We start from the raw sequence: 16,913 nt of genomic DNA on the forward strand, positions 1-16,913 counted from the left end.
AAACTGCGAATTCTAGTCCTGGACAATAGACTCTCATGTCTCAACTCATGTACAATCTTTTTTATTTTACGATATTCCAGATTTTAGAATATATCAACATATCTTCTTTTACTTTAATGGTGTCTTCTTGGCGAAAAATCAAATTAAACTTAGGCATGACGTCACCTCATGATCACCAGGTGGCAGCAGTACAATCAAGTAACAGTACACATAAGGAAAACCGCCACTGCAGAAATGAAAATAAATGGCCTAAGAAATGGACAAAGACATCCCTGTTTTAAAGAAAGGAGACAGGGAACCAACAACATCCTCTGAAGAAAATAAACTTGCTAATGTGTGATGTGTCTCCTTGTCAATACCTTCAACATCTACTTGAGACACCACCAAACATGACTGGTTCTCATCCTTAGGGTCAGGTAAACAGCAAGGACTCAGATTTTTTGCAGACCTTTATGATCTAAGTTTCCATAGCTGATTTCCTAACCAATCTAACCTCATTAAACTCTACACACTGATTTCTTCTTTGCCTATGCCATGTGATAGAGAATTATGTAAAACTATATATTCTGTGTTCATAATACTAAATACAAATTTAAGTAAAAACTGTTTCCTAATCTGCTACTCCTTGTTAGTAGCCTGAAATGCTGATGTAGTAAAATAGAAACTGTGTTGCACTACAACTGATACAACTATACTTATGCCTGCTGTTAGAACAGGATACAAACAAGCAGAATTTATTAATTTGAACTTGCCTTTGGAATGAAGGCTATTATAAATCAGTAAAATCTGGAATTGAATGTTTTTAAGGAAATACAGATTTTTTTTTTTTTAAATCAAGTCTAGGCAGGAGGAAAAACACTTTAAATCTTAGAGAAATAAGATATAAATAGGATGTCTGATAATAAGCAGATCTTTGAAACTCATTAACATACTGGAATTTAGGAACCAGAAAGCACTTCAGGCCTCTAATTTAACCCCTTCATTTTACAAATCAGAAAAAAACATCCAGAGTATGCCTAAAATCAAATTACTTACAAAAATGGAACACAGGAAGAAAAAGCTATGGCTAGAATTATGAGTATACAAAGAGAAAGGACATAGCCTAGCTTAAAGGAGGCTCTATCCTTATCTGCCTTGGTGTCCCTTGAATTACAAAGACCTATGGCTATGTCAGATAGACTATGGCTAATAAACTATAGCTGCTCCAATGAACAATCATTAGTATCTACCATTTCCCAGAAAGGTTCCTACTTAAAATGAAGTGGGAAAAAAATGGTAGCTAAGATGTCAGAGAAATTTCTCACCAAAAAAAAAAAAAGAATTAAGTTTTAAAAATAGAAATACATAAAAATAAACTTCTACATGGAAAAAATAAGCAAAGTTAAAAGAGAAATGATAACAGTATTTAAAATTTTTATCACAAAGGATTAATTACCCAATTATATAAATAGCTTATAAAAATGTATGGAAAAAATTTATACCACTAACATGAAATTATAACGTGGTTACCTATAAATTTACAGAAAAATGGGCAAGAGATATGAAGAAATAGTACATAAAAATGGCCTTAAATATATAAATATATAAGTGAAATATAAATTAAAACTTTACTAACTTATTTTTCTTCAGATTGAATTAACCGAAAATTACAAGTTTGACTATATACGTTAATAAGGAAAACAGGTACTTGCATATATTGTAGGGAGGAAAGCAAATTGCATAATTACTACAGGGCAGATTTTGGCAATATTAACTGATATATATTTACCCTATGATCCAACAATACTGCCTCTAGAAATATATCCCAAAGATACACTGGCAAAATCCAAATTAACATGCAGAGAAGGATATCCATGCACTACTATTTGTAATAGGAAATACACATGCTTATCAAGAGAGACCAAATGAATATCCATCCCATTAATAAAATATTATGAAAGTGAAAAAAGGGATAATACTTCTATGAAGTGAGCTACAATGCTATTAGGTAGGAAAAGCAAGACACAAAACAGTGTAAATAAATAAATAGTACCTTGTAACTAAGGAAGGATAAATTGTGTGCACACACGTGTGTGTGTGTGCACACGCACATTTTGCTCTTATGTACATTTTTTTTTTAATGGAAGGATAGTAAAAATGAGACCTATAAAGAGAGAAAGTGGTTGAGGTAGAAAAACTAGGATGAAAACTGAACTTCTCTGCAATAAACTTTGTTTTAGGTACTTGTTTTATAGGAACTGCTATGCTGATATTTTACACATAATAAAACAAAAATTAAAAAGTAGTACTGAAAAACTAAATCAACTAGATAATCAAGTTGACAGTTAAACCACATAATGAATAACTTCATATGCCTTTAAAGTACAATAATTTTACTACATATATATCCCTAGTGGCATATACATTAAGGATAAAAAGGAACTGCAAAGAAATTCTAAGTACTATTAGGAATCATTATTAATAATAAAAATGGTATCATTCATTTTAAATCATTATATATAGGATAAGGAAAGAAAGTGATTATACTAATGGCATTAGGCATCAAGATTCTCAACAAAAGAGGAAAAAAAATTACAAAATGTTTTAAGAATCCACAAATTAAAGTTAAGTTGAAAATTATGTGAACTCCATATATTTCTCCTTTTTAAAAAAATATATTTCCTATTTCAGTGCTTTCAGGAAGCCAGAGATTTATGAGACAGAAACACATTTTACCAAAAAGCAAATCATAAAAACTACTGGTCATACCAAAAGGAATAGGAGCCAACTTAAAAGTGCTCCCATTAGTCAATAAGGAAACAATGTATTAAAAAAAAACAATATGCTGAAATAAAATATATTATTTTATTAGTCTATAAGTTCATGATAATAATTTAAGAAGGCATGGTTACCTTTGGAGGTTGCTAGGCCACCAACTCATTACTGTAGTCTGAAAATAGATGGAAAAAAATTAAGAATTTTTTCTGGCCTTTCCTAAACAAACTACATTTCAGGCAAATTGCTAATGAGGGCAAGTTCTTCATAAAAGATTCCCAGCTAATAGATTTTGAGGGAATGACAGAATTAGAAGATCACCACTTTGCCACTCCTAATACAATAATGGATTCAGGGAATCTAAATCAATGAAAGAATTTTCCCATTAAGTGACAGCCTCTTGGATAATTTCATGGTGGATAGATTTGGCTTGCAATACCAGAACCCACTACACAGCTCAAATCTTAACATCACAAGAGGAGAAAACTCAGACATTATTGTGCCTCCCTGATAATGCAAAAGACAGTAATTTTCATAATATGAAATGTTCCTACACTGCCCCCATCAAAAAAAAAAAAAAAAAAATCAAAGTTGGATCTAATCAAGATTCTAATTACAGTGGTTCAACAGAACTTTCTGAAATCATAGAATTATTTTATATCTGCACAGTCCAAACAGTAAACCACTAGACAAACTAACAAATGTGAGTAATGTAATTAGAAAGCCAAACTTCTGTTTCATTTTATTAAACTTAAATAGTTACAACTAGCTGATGGCTACAACATTGAACAGTGCAATTCTAGATCTAACCACTGGCAGAGAGGACACAAAGGGAATAGTTACATATTAAAAAATATTATGTGGTACAATCAGTTAAATTTTAAATGGTAAGGGGAAAAAGGGAGCTGAAGAAACTGCTGCAGATTGAAAGATTTAAAGGGTGTTTTTGTTTTGTTCTATAACCAGGGACTGAACCCGGGGTGCTTAACTACTGAGCCACATCCCCAGCCCTTTATTTTTTGAGACAGGGTCTCCCTTAGTTGCTTAGGGCCTCCCTAAATTGCTGAAGCTGGCTTTGACCTTGCAATCCCCCCCTGCCTCAGAGGCCTCCCAAACTGCTGGAATTACAGGCCTGTGCCACCATGCCCAGGTAAAGGTTGTATCAACCCTAACACAGCAGATGGATTTTGTTTAGAACAAGCTAATGTAAAAGCACTTTCAGGCCACTTGAGAAAATCTGTCCCGTGACTGGATATTGACAGAATGTTCACTAATTTGTATAATGATAGTACTATGGTGATTTTAAAAAATTGAAAAAAAAAAAATTCAAACCTAGCTGGAAGCAGGAGAAACTTGGCTATGATAGAATGGACCACAGATGTTGTCCTCACCTGCCACAACATGCATAAGGACAGGAATGACAACTAAGCAAAGGTCTTTTCAATAGGAAGAAAATGACATCAGTACAATTTTTACAAGCAATTTTTAAAACTTGAATCTACATATCTTGTGAAGGACACTGTGACTGAATGTTTATAACTATCTAACCCACTTAAGTTTCACAGTCTCTTTTATCAAACTGATTACTGATAATGAGAGTCAAAAGGCAAGGAGTTCAGGATAAAAATCAGTCTAAAGATGGTACTTCATTCCAAATAAGGAAATATACGCTTTATTGTGTCATTAAGCTACAGCTTAAATATAAATGTAAATATCTGAAGGCAATGTGAAGTGATGATCCTTGGTCTCCTCTTCATATAAAAATAAAACAAAAGTATATAAGCAACTATATACATACAGGGCATCTAACTATAAATATAGGGCATCGTATACTGCTCTATTAAAGACATAAAATGTGGTGCCTTATGGGAGTTCATAACCCATTTGAATCAAATGTATGAAATATGATATGTCAAGAGCTTTGTAATGTTTTGAACAACCAATTAAAAAAAAAAAAAATGTGGTGCCTTGCAGTGATTCCAGCGAATTCAGGAGGCTAAGGCAGGAGGATCCCAGGTTGGATGCCATCCGGGGCAACTTAGCAAGACCCTGTCTCAAAACAAAGCAAACAACCACCATCAAAAAAAAAAAAAAAAAAAGTGGAGGGCTGGATATGTAGTTCTGTGGGAAAGCACTCCTGGTATCAACCCTGGCGGGGGGGTTGGTAGGTTGTCGGTAGAAGTAATCAGACAAGGCTCAGGAAAATCTGTAAATAAGTGTATTGTAATGCAAGCTGGGGCTGTGGCTCAGTGGTAAAGCGCCTGCTTCACACATGTGAAGAAGCACTGAGTTCAATCCTCAGAACCACATAAAAAAATAAAGGAAATGTGTTCATCTACAACTAAATATATATATATATATATATATATATATATATATATATATATATATATGTATATATATATATATATGTATATATATATATATTAAATAAATGTACTATAATGCAACTATAAAAGAAAGCTAGACTATCAGACTCATCTTTACTCCCCTGATGCTGTAAGGGATGTAAGAAAAACTAGATTCTGAGCCTATATTAACTGTCCTCAAGCATCTTCATGATTCACGGTTCATCAAGAAACTGCCCTTTAAACCTTCACTTATCATTTTTTCCCATCCCTCATTTTGTATGCAAGGAGGTATCAAAGCTCTTCAATTCTGCCATATTTCCGCATCTTCTGTACTAATTATTTACGCTTAAGCCACTCCATTCTTTTTTTAAAAAATTATTAACTTTAAAGCCCCATCAGAAAGGAGCCAATATCACTTGCGGTAAATGGAAAAAGTCCCCAGAGAGCCAGAGATCTAGCTAGACGCTGCCTGCAGCCTAGGCAATGGGGTTGCAGCAGGCCCCGACCCTTTAGGGGCTGGCTCTGATGGGGACGAGGGGGCCTAGAAGCAGCTCTCCCACCCCGCACCCTGTGCTGGCCCTCCCGCCGGCCCGGCACCTGGCGGGACCGAGCGGCGCACCGCGCGGGGCCAGGCCGGTCTAGATGGAGCCGCGGAGCAGAGGCGGCGGAGAGGCCAAGGGGCGGAGCGCCGGCGTGGATTCGGGCCAGCAGCAGCGAGCCTGGCGGCTTGCGGGCTGCTGCGGGATCCAGCCGCGAGCCATGCTGTAGGGAGGTCAGCGGCACCACGGCGCCCAGCGTGGCCGTCGCCTACGGACCAGGAGTCGCCCGCCCCTCGCTGGCCCTCGGTGCACACAAGCGGTTACAGGGCCTCAGGAAGCTCGCCCCCGAGCCTTCCCGCCGTTACCTCGGGCCGGAGACGCGCACGTGCGTCGCCGCCAACCTTACGTCCCGCCTCGGCGTCGGTACGTTCGTTCCGCCCACTGCCTCCTCACTTGTAATTGAAAAAATGTCTTCTTCCTGACTTCCCCTCCGCGCCAGCAAATGGGTTCACCCACATCCGGGGATCTAAGAGAAGAGCTCGTGGATCACGTGGTCAGAGGGCGTGGTCTGGAAGTAGAGGGTGCTGCCGCGGCCCGCCTACGGTAAGGGATTGTCGCGTCCCCAGCCTGTTACTTGGAGAAGCAGGAACGCCTTCGTTCCTTAGCTTCGGACTTTTCCTCAGTCCCAGTGGACGAGGCCGAGGCCCTCATTCACCCTTTGAGCCATTTTCCTTGCTGCACGCTGTGTCGGGTGGAAAGAGACTTCCAGTGGCGATGCTAGCCTCCCCCTTTTTGCTTCCACATTTGGTATATCCAGTCCCCGGACCGGAAGGGGTGGTGGCGGTGGTGGGCGGCTTTACGCGCTCATACGAACGGTGGTAACCTGCGAAGGTCAATTCTAGAAACGGAACGGCTTTGCATGTTTGGGTCGTAGAAATACATGTTTACAATCATGTAAAACACAGAGCAGGACAAAGTGAGCCCCTGTTCCTGGGAACGCTCCCATTGCATGTTTGGAAAGACGTCTGAACAGTGTGACTATTTCCCCAATTGGTACCATGCATTGCGCCCAGGGATCTGTGGGACCAGTGGAGAACTAGGTTCTGGCACCCCGCTCACCCTGAGGTTTGGAGAACGCCCCCTGAAGAAGGCAACCTCGGAAATGATTTCTACACTGATGTTAGCCGGAAACACGGGGCGGGAGGTATTATGGCAGACGTTGAGACTCACATGTGTAATAAAAGTTTGTTCAGAAAACTGGGAATGGCAAGTGCTTGGGACAGCTGCCGTGAGCCGGGCATTGCCTGTTTATTGCTTCCTGCTTTTCCAGCCCGTTAAAGGCAAAAGCATTTTGGTGTCTGACCCTGGAAATGGGCCTAACCCCCAAAGAGCTTGTGCCTGCGTTGAATTTGGAAGAGATGGAAGGGCGGAGCGCGGGGGTAGGGGTAAGTGCAGAAGCTGGAAATAGTGACAAGGTTGGAGGTGAAAAGGGATTGAGGCCAAATTGTGGGAATATCTGTTAGGGAATCATCTGTTTGAAACAGACATAACAATCAAGAGGTGAAACTACTTGGCCACGGAGCTGACTTCTTTAATGGATCCCATTGGAACAAGACTTCTTTAATGGATCCCATTCAGGACAGAAACCCTGCTGAAGCTGGAGCGATTGGAGAACACATTTTAAATAAAGGTGATATTTAAATAAAGGTGATATTCCTGCTGGACCAGGAAGGATCAGCAGAGGAAAGTGTGAAGGGGATCCCGGGGTACAAAGCAGAAAGGACATAGGAGTAGATTAGGTAATGGAGAGCTTTCATAGAACAGAGACTCCAAAAGGATAACTAAGCTGACAGGTAGAGACTGTTTGTAAATTTCCTACACAAAGGATCCCTCAGCTACTATTGAAATAGTCACTGGGTAGTAGTGGGTTAACCCATTAAATGCCATAATCCCAGATATAGGATACGTATAAAAATTTAAATTGCACAAAAAAATACAACACTTTGGGTGACTTTTGAAATAATGTGTCTTTAGAGTTCTGTTCTTTTGATAAAGTAATAGGTGAATGATTAGAGCATTAGAAAATAAATATGGAATATATAGGAGATTTATATACATATAAATATACAAGCTCTAGATTATGATTTCCAACCCATTTTAATGCACCTGTGCCAGTTTTGTTGAAATACTTGTGGAATTGAAAACTTAGGACTCTGGGTTAATTCTGAGAAGTATTAAGATCTCATTTGGTTCACTGGTGGCAGAAGTAGTGGGTATCTTTTGCTTGAATTTTACCTGAATCCTTATCTTGAGAGTAAAAACCCTTCCCCTCCCTAACTTGGGTATAGTTATTACCAGGCATTAGAACCATCTTACAATTGTACTGTTGGAGAGAAGCACAGATATGTGTGACACAGTTGAATTCTACTCACAAAGAGTAGGGCTGGGGGTGGGGCTCAGTGATAAAGCACTTGCCTAGCATGCACAAGGCACTGGGTTCGATCCTCAGCACCACATAAATGTAAAATAAAGATATTGTGTCCACCTAAAACTGAAATTAAAAAAATAAATATTTTTTTAAAAAGATTGTTTTTCACATGAGTTCATAGTCTCAGAAACTAAGAGTAACTGAGGGTGCTGTTGGTGCAAAGGGTTTCCAGGACCTCAAGATTGACACTTTGTAGCTTGGAGCACAGTAGGGTGATGGCTTTGATAGGGAGGCAGGGCCCAGACTTAGAAATAGGGAACCTAGAAATACTACCCAACCCCCCCCTCCCCCAGCCTATTAGGTCACAACTGTTCCAGAGAAAAAAAATGAAGACTCAGCCATGGTCAAGGAGCATCTTGACCCCTCCATCCAGGAATCAAAGGGAGTGCAGCATTAAGAGTCAGTTGGGCCAGGCACAGTTGCGGATGTGCACATCTATAATCCCAGCAACTCAGGAAAGCGGAAGCAGAGGATCACAAGTTTGAGTCCAGCCTGAGAACTTAGTGAAGCCCTAAGCAACTTGGTGAGACCCCTGTATAAAAATTAAAAGGGCTGGGGTTATGGGCTGGAATTGTGGCTCAGTGGTAGAGCACTTACCTGCCATGTGTGAAGCCTGGGTTTGATCCTCAGCACCACATATAAATAAATGAAACAAAAGATCCATTGACAACTAAAAAAAAAGGAGCTAGGGTTATAACTCAGTGGTAAAGCACGACTGGGTTAAATCCCCAGTACCAAAAAAAAAAAAAAAGAATCAGATAAGGAATGCTAAAGGGAAGCAGAAACTGGAGCATCATGGGGTTTGACCACTGTTATTCACCAGGAACTCAGCCTAGGTGCACTTTTCTTTTCAAACTCACCTACCCTCATTGTTCTTATGAGGAATTTTGTCAGGCCTCTGGCTGGTCACTTTGCTGAGCCCAGCTCAGTGTTAACTCATGTTTACTTAGCCTCTGTGCTCAAGAATGCCAGGGTTTGAGCCAAGGCTGGTAGGGACTTGTGTAAAAACAGTACAGGAAGAGCTAGAGCTGCTGAGAGGAGTGGCAGGCAGGAATCAGGGACTCGTCAAAGGCATCACGAACAGGGAAAGATGAATGTGAAAGTTAAAGAAAAGCTATATTTGGGTGCATTGTATGTAAGGGCTTTCTCTAGAGATGTGTTGGCCTCCTGCCAGACTCTGGGACACTGGGCTATGTCCGCCCTATATTCACCATAAAACAATTGTCAGCTAAGGTGGGGAAAGAACCGTGATCTTATAAATAAGTTGTCACCTGATCCATACAAAATGAGCCTTTCTTGGGGTGATGCCGTGCCCAGAAACAGGTCCGGGCTAAAAAGCCTGACGAATTCTAGTACTGAATTATACCAGCGCCTCAGTCTTCATGTTGAAGAAATAATCTCTTTGGTTTATAGATCTGACAAAATCAAAGCTACGGGAAAATGGACAGTGAGGTCCAGAGAGATGGAAGGATCTTGGATTTGATTGACGATGCTTGGCGAGAAGACAAGCTGCCTTATGAAGATGTTGCAATACCACTGGTAGGTTGTGATGTGCGCTGAGCATGATGGGTTAAAGTTAGCTGGCAAAACTTAGCGACAGTGAGATATTAAAATTAACTAGTAGGACAGAGAAAATCAGCATTCTCTCAACTCTCAAAGCCTCTGGAGAGTATCTAGCCCAACTCATTGTAGTTATTATTGTTGTTTGGGAAAAAATGGGGATTGAACCCAAAGGGATTTTACCACTGGGTCACATCCCCAGCCCCTTTTTTAAAAAATTTTATTTCAAAACAGGGTCTTGCAAAATTGCTTAGGGTCTCATTAAATTTCTAAGGCTAGCCTTGGACTTGCAATCCCTCCTGTCTCAGCCTCCTGAGTCGCTGGGATTGCAGGCATGCATCACCACACCATAGCCCAACTCTTTATTTGAGGAGAAATGTGGTTCAGAGAGCTGACATGTCCTGCTCTGTTAGGGGTCATACCAAAACAGGAATCCAGATTTTTCTGGACCATCCTTTGTCCACCACACCAAAGCCAGGTGTGAACTAAGCTAAGAGTTTAGGGTCTGAGGCAGGAATAGGAGCTGCAGCACGGTGCTCCTTCCTTCCCTGCCTTGGGCTTGTCAGTCAGCTGACATTTTGAGAAACTCATGTTCTTGGAACACATACCTACCCTAGGTTCCCTGGAAAATATTCAGGTGATACCTGGCTTTTCTTCTTTTTCTTCATTTGCATTTAGGCCAATAAGTTCCTAGAATACTGTCCTTTCCTGATCTCTGGAAAATTCCCCTGAAAGGAACTTCTTACAACATCTTCATTTTGCAGGAAAGAGTAGAATCAGAGAAGGGAACTTGTCCAGAATCTGGCAGCTGATAAGTTGGACTTCATACCTTGGTCTGTAAAGCTCCAAATCCTGGCCTGTAAATTTTGTTCGTTCATTCATTCAACAAGCATTTCTTTGTGCCTACTCTGTGTCCTAAGACTCTGAATGTAGGATACAGTTCATACCCCTGGGAGGGCTAGAGAGGCAGCAGGTAAATAGTGTAATAAGTGTTCTAAGTAGGCACATGACTAGCCATGTAGCATAGAGAAGGCTGATTGCCTGGCAGGCAGCAGAAAGATGTCAAAGGGGCTGTCATGATTAAGCTGGATCATTAGGAAAGAACAGAATTTTACTGAGAGTGGGCAAAGGCCCTGCAGCAGAGGGGAGAGAAGTGTGCAGGCCCAGAGTCTTGAAAGACTCCGTGCTAGACGTGCAGGGTGCGTGGAGACTACACTTGTCATTTAAGTAGGCAGAAAAGCTGGACATCAATTTTGACAGATTATCTCTTGCCACACTTAAGTCTTCCACTGTGGAGACCTAGGAATGAATGGTCTTCATTCCATGCCATGCTCAGATTTGAGTTTCAGAAAATCAGTATAGCGCATTGTTAGAGATGGCCCCATGCAAAGAAGAGGACAGGCAAGACCAATTAGGAAGCTACTGCAGTGACGTAAATAAGGGAGGCAGGCTGGAGCAGAGTGGAGAAAATGGCGGAGCCAGGTGCAACGGAGCACACCTGTAATCCTAGCTGTTTTGGGAGACTGAAGCAGAAAGATTGCCCATTGAAGCAATTTAGTGAGACCCTATCTCAGAATAAAATATTTTAAAAGGCTGGCCCCCGGATTTAGTCCCTGGTATACCATGAAAATATTGGAGACTTCTCAAATTTTGGAATTGTTAATGACAAGATTTGGGGACCATCTTATGTGAAAGGGATGAAGGAAAGGGAAATTTCCCTGCCATCTCGCAGGTGACAGCCTGCACTGTTGCTAATTGATATGTTTCCCCTTGTCCTGTGATTCTAAAGCAGTGTGTATAGTTGGCTTTTGCTACGTAACATATCACCCCAAAATTTAGTGACTTAAAACAACTATTTATCTCATGGCTTTAAAACTCATTTGGGCTGATCTTCTGGCTGCACCAGCTCAGCTCATCAATGCTAGGCTTCCTTATGCTGCACGGTCAGCCAGTAGACTGACAGCCAGTAGACTGAATAATCTAGGACAGTCTTACACATCCAGCAGTTAGCAGGATGTCCCTGGATGATGGGCACCTGGGCCTTGGTCTCTCATGATTCAGCAGGCCAGCCCAGATACCTCAGACTCAGGTTCCAAGAGCAGCATCAGAGGGAACTGCAGAGCCTTATAGAGCTTAGGCCAAGAACTTACCCACAGGCTCCACAGCTGCATTCTGCTGGCCAAAGCAAGTCACATGGCCAGTCCAAGTACCGGATTAGGGAAATAAACACCACCTTTTGATAGGAGTAGTTGCAAAATAGCTCCAGCCATTTTTCCAGTGTACCATCATGGATGGCTGTTTTTACGATACTTTCTGTTTTCTAGGCAATTGTGCAATTTTATGTGTTGGTGTTCATTACCAGAGACAATAGTCACCAAAGGAGACACAAGCGTATCAGATGGGATGAAATTAAGCAGAATTAACTGCCTCTGACTTAAGTACTTCAAGGACCAAGGACCTTTTTATTCTTTGTCAGCTATTAGTTAGTAGGGCCAAATATTCTTAATCTAGTCTCTTAATCTTACGTACTTTCCAATCTGTGCAAGTATGTTTGAATCTCAGTCTTATATTTGTAGAGCAAGATGGATGTGATTCCAAAACACTTGTATACATTATAAGTAAATATTTAATAAATATCAAATGTAATCTTAATGGGGGAAAAACATATGCATTACAAATTGGAATTCAGCAAGAAATTGTTAAGTGTGAATAGTACATGATAGTTTGCTGACCCTAAAACAGCGTAAATTCAGGTAATTACAAAGAAATATGTTTCCAGGTGCAGTGGTACATGGCCTGTAATCCCAAAAACTTGGGAAGCTGAGGCAAGAGGATCAACAGTTCAAAATAGCCTCAGAAACTTGGCGAAACTATGACTTAAAGAAATTAAAAGAACTGGGGATGTGGCTCAGTGGTTAAATGCCCACGGTACCAAAGAGGGGAAAAGAAAAAGAAATACATTGTTATCAGTGACCTCTATAAATTTAACTATAAAGTCTAAGGAAGTAATTCTAGATTTTTCTCTAAACCTACCCCACCATGGCTCACTGTTGTCTTTCTGTGTTTTATGTTGCCCAACTTCACCACTAGGGGGAGATCTCTGCGAGGCATTTTTTGTTATTTTTTCTTTTGTTTTTGCAATGAGAGAGATTGAACTCAGGGCACTCTACCAGTGAGCCACATCCCCAGCACTTTTAATTTTTTATTTGAAACAGGGTCTCCCTGAGTTGCTCAGGCTGGTTCTCAAACTTACTATCCTCCTGCCTCAGCCTCCTGAGTCACTGGGGACTGAACCAAGGCCTCCTGTTACATTTTCAGTGTCCCTCATCACTGCCTCTGCCATCATTTTAACATAAGATGTTCAGAACAGCATAGTTTGGGGATAATTTCCTATATTTACAGAATATGCCAACAAATCCAGTATCAGTATTCTTTGTGTGTGTGTGTGTGTGGTGCTGGGGATTGAACTCAGGGCCTTGTGTATGCAAGGCAAGCACTTTACCAACTGAGCTATATCCCCAGCCCAATCCAGTGTTCTTTTAAAACTTCTCCTCCCAAAAAAGATTAGTGTTCCTCTTTCAGTGGTCCTTTCCACTCATAATACAAGCGAAGGCTCTGGAGCACCGGAGGCCCTGAACAGTGCTGAGCACTTGATCTAAATTATCTCATTTAACTTACCCAAGTCCTAGGACATTATGGTGACCTTTTCCTCCCATTTTCCAGAAAGGAAGCAAAGGCCCTGAAGGTTTGAATACCTTGCCCAGGTAACCCAGCAAATGGTAGCATCCTGGCTTAGGTCCTGGTTGACTTCTAGAAGCTTCTGCCCTCACCCCTTGCCACACTGCCTCCTGCACAAATGCCAGAGTCCCGGTGCCTGCTGTTCCCTCCATTGTTCCCATGGACTGGGCCACGTTTGAGCAGTGCTTCCGATGTTTTCCTCCAATCTATTTATTTTGGCTCTTTCCTTAGAATATACCTAGCAATTGTGCCACACATTCCTAGGAACTCATAGGTTTTAATTCTAAGTACTCTTGAGTTTTAAGATATTAATGCAGAGTATTGTTCTGAATATCACTGTACCTTTTCAGAATGAACTTCCTGAACCTGAACAAGACAACGGTGGCACCACAGAATCCGTGAAAGAACAAGAAATGAAGTGGACAGACCTGGCCTTGCAGTACCTCCATGAGAATGTGCCCCCTGTTGGAAACTGACTCTTGGCTCCTGTCTCATGGATGGATTTTCAAAAATATAGAGAGATAAAATGTTTTCTTTTAGTCTCTTTATTCAGATCTTTGAGTAATAAATCAACAAAGTGTATACCCTCTTAATGTGAGGCAGCAAAGAGCAATGTGAAAATATTCAGAATGGGGGCTGTGGCTGTGGCTCAGAGGTAGCACACTTGCCTGGCATGTGTGAGGCACTGGGTTCGATTCTCAGCACCACATATTAATAAATAAGTAAAATAAATATCTATCAACAATTAAAAAAAAAAAAAGAAAAAGAAAATATTCAGAATGGGAAACAGATTTCTCAGGAATGCAGAATATTTGGCTCTTTAAACCTTAAATTCTTCATTCACTCACTTGTGTTTGAGCATGACTGGTTAAACATTTGCTTTTAACTCCAGTTTTGCTTTACTATCAAAGTTTAACACTTTGAAACTACTTACATATGTATTGTGACTTAAGTGGTTGAAAATATGAGAGGGAAAGGCAAAGAAACAGGAAGCCAGACATAGGATCCATGCCTTCTCGTAGTTCCCCACCTTGAGAAGCCTTCTGAGCTTTGGGCCTGTGGGCACATATGCTCCACAGAGGCCGTGCTATTTACTCATTACTGAGATTCCTGGGATTTTCCATGCCATTTTCAAACTATAAATAAATTTACAGATTAAAAAGTTATCTGATCATTACCTCTGCTCTCCTATAGCTGCCTTTGGTACAACTGGAAACCATCTGGCTAGATAGGCCACTAGTTTTATCCAATAGTGGCATTTCTTATTTTCTCAAAGCCCTTTCATATATAACCAAAACACCACAAAGTCAGTATTTAGCCATATATTTTTATAAAGAAGATATAATTTGCAAAACACATTGATATATGTTTGTCTCCTGGGATTAGCTCATCTTGTCCTTTTTGTTTACCCAATTTCATTTCATTTTTTTGTGTGTCCTTGTGTGTGTGTGTGTGTGTGTGTGTGTGTATGGTGCTAGGGATTGAACCCCGGGGCCTCATCATGCATGCTAGACAAGCCCTCTGTCACTGACCTACATCCTGAGCCCCGCTTTACCCAGCTTTTAAGAGGAAGAAGAACATCACAATGAGTTGCTTGTAGGATTTCAACCAGAAACATGATCCTAGCAGCTCTCCACCAACCCACACAGCAGGTTGGTCTGCTCCATTCATAGCCCAACCTAGAAGCCACTTATCTTCAGAAGAAAGACCTCTCAAGACACCAGTTCCCTCAATAACTGAAAAAATGCAACCTCATAGGGAAGGGAAGTATAATAGGGAAGAGATTTTATACCAAGAGAAAACTAAGCTTTTCAAAAAATGAAAGTACACAGAAAGCCACAGTTCTTTCACATTCTCATTAAATGATACCTTTTCTCCAACTTCTCTGTGGTAATAGTTAACATACTAACATCTAGGAATTTGGCAAATTATGAGTCCAGCCAAGCCTTTCCTTGGAACAGATAAACAAAGCTGTCTTGACCAAATCTGAAATGGATTATGAGGCCTGTAAGACAGCGCTTGTTTTTTCTGCTTAAGACCCTGATCTTAAAATTGCCACCCTACCCAGGAATGATTACATAATCCAAGGTGGTAACCTGCAATGTGGCATCAAAAGGGTGGCTCACTGTATCAGGAATTCAGTGACCCAAGCTTGGGCCACTCAGATTCTGTCAACTGGAGCTTTGGAGTCTGTCCATACAGGACTGGCTTGAGGATGATGGACTCATAAGAGGCCCAGCTTGTGGTATAGAGTGGCTTTCTTCAACTGTGCTTACCAAAACACCCAGAGGAAAATGGGTGCAGAGGGAGGTCAAAGGGCTATGTAGGCACCTGGTTCCTGCCAGCTTCCCAGTTAACAGCTTGTTGTATGAATTCAGCTTGACATGACTGAGCCATCCTGAGCATAACCACTGTGATTGCCACTGAATAACCTTAGCTGGTCTTCCCCACACATTCCCCAGCAAACTGTAAATAGATTTAAAAAAAAAAAAAAAAAACAGAGTCCTGTGTGGAGCTTTACAACCAGCCCCTGGCTCCTGGCATGCACCTGACTGATATTATCCTAAGGTAAACCAGGTCTATTCCCTCCAGGACAAAGTCACTTCTGTCCTAACCTGTAAGCATGAGGCCTCTTTCTGATTGGAATTGTAGGAATCCAGCTGGTCTTGCTGTTGCTAGGACCACACTTCTGTCAATAAGTTCCCCAATAAACTACCCTCTGCAATTCTAGATCTAGATTTTCTTCAGTGGGGAGACATAAGTATTAAACCAATAGCCAGACGAATTTGTGATTTCAAATCGTGACATGCTAAGAAAGAGAAACAGAGGATGTGACTTTGTTTGGATTCCTAGAGGTAAAGCCTAAGGTGGGCTTTCTTGTGCAGGTGAAGTTGTGCTCTCTGGAGGACCATGTGAAGAATGCAGGATGGAGGTGGGAAAAATGCTGAGCAAAGAAGTGGTTTCAGCTCAAGGTTTTCCCCACATTGAGGAAACAAGCCAAGTGCACTCATCATATGAATGCTCAGCCATTCGCTCCACCCTTCCTGCCATCCCCAGGAAACAGCATAACTCTTTGTCCTCTCTAGAGGACATAGAGCAAGGTGTCTTCTGGCAGCCAACACAATAGCTGGGGAATGGGTACCAACAGTTCCCACTGCTGAGTGTATGGAGTGTATGACCAGGGGAACCTGATTTATATTTATATTGATTTATAATCAAGGGGAGACCTGATGATAGGTAGCTTTGCACATAAATTTAATATACTAATTTAGTTTCTGAATTTTTTCCACTCTCCAAAGAAGTGGTCAAGTCCTTTATGCTTCCTATGCAGAGCAGGAAGCAGAGATGTTCGAACACACCCCCACATCTTGTTTGGGAAGCAGGGGAGAGTAGGAGGGAAGGGGGTCTGAAGCCAGGAGTAGCACCAGGTGTGCCCCCTTGCTGGTTGGGGTAGATAGGAGTCAGAGGTGAGCTGTGGGAGCA

At 41.1% G+C, this 16,913-nt stretch overlaps 2 protein-coding genes across 14 annotated transcripts in view; one reads left to right on the forward strand and one right to left on the reverse strand.

The window, feature by feature from the left end:
* Cep63 (centrosomal protein 63) overlaps positions 1-6,090 on the reverse strand; it is a 52,469-nt gene extending 46,379 nt beyond the window's left edge. For 4 of the 10 annotated variants that reach the window (XM_027933810.2, XM_027933817.2, XM_071615643.1 and 1 more), the window contains exons 1-2: positions 6,010-6,090; positions 2,892-2,929 (exon numbers count right to left, since the gene is read on the reverse strand). In XM_027933810.2, coding sequence (XP_027789611.1) covers positions 2,892-2,920 — 29 coding nt within the window. In that variant the 5' untranslated portion in view covers positions 2,921-2,929; positions 6,010-6,090. Of the gene's footprint in view, positions 1-2,891; positions 2,930-5,702; positions 5,950-6,009 lie in introns of those variants that run through there. The other 6 variants (XM_027933816.2, XM_071615642.1, XM_071615640.1 and 3 more) reach the window with 4 other exon arrangements.
* A 78-nt stretch (positions 6,091-6,168) lies between these two features.
* On the forward strand, positions 6,169-13,961 carry Anapc13 (anaphase promoting complex subunit 13). Of its 4 annotated transcripts, none has more exons than XM_027933819.3 (3): positions 6,169-6,247; positions 9,546-9,671; positions 13,781-13,961. In XM_027933819.3, exons 2-3 carry the CDS (start codon positions 9,573-9,575, stop codon positions 13,904-13,906), a joined length of 225 nt encoding a protein of 74 aa, XP_027789620.1. In that variant the 5' UTR covers positions 6,169-6,247; positions 9,546-9,572; the 3' UTR covers positions 13,907-13,961. The 4 variants fall into 4 exon arrangements, with proteins under 4 accessions (XP_027789620.1, XP_027789623.1, XP_027789621.1 ...); XM_027933822.3 differs by lacking the exon at positions 6,169-6,247 and adding an exon at positions 6,601-7,089; XM_027933820.3 differs by lacking the exon at positions 6,169-6,247 and adding an exon at positions 7,106-7,334.
* Positions 13,962-16,913: the final 2,952 nt, after the last annotated feature.

This window comes from Marmota flaviventris, chromosome 8, assembly GCF_047511675.1.
Source record: "Marmota flaviventris isolate mMarFla1 chromosome 8, mMarFla1.hap1, whole genome shotgun sequence".
NCBI lineage: Eukaryota > Metazoa > Chordata > Mammalia > Rodentia > Sciuridae > Marmota > Marmota flaviventris.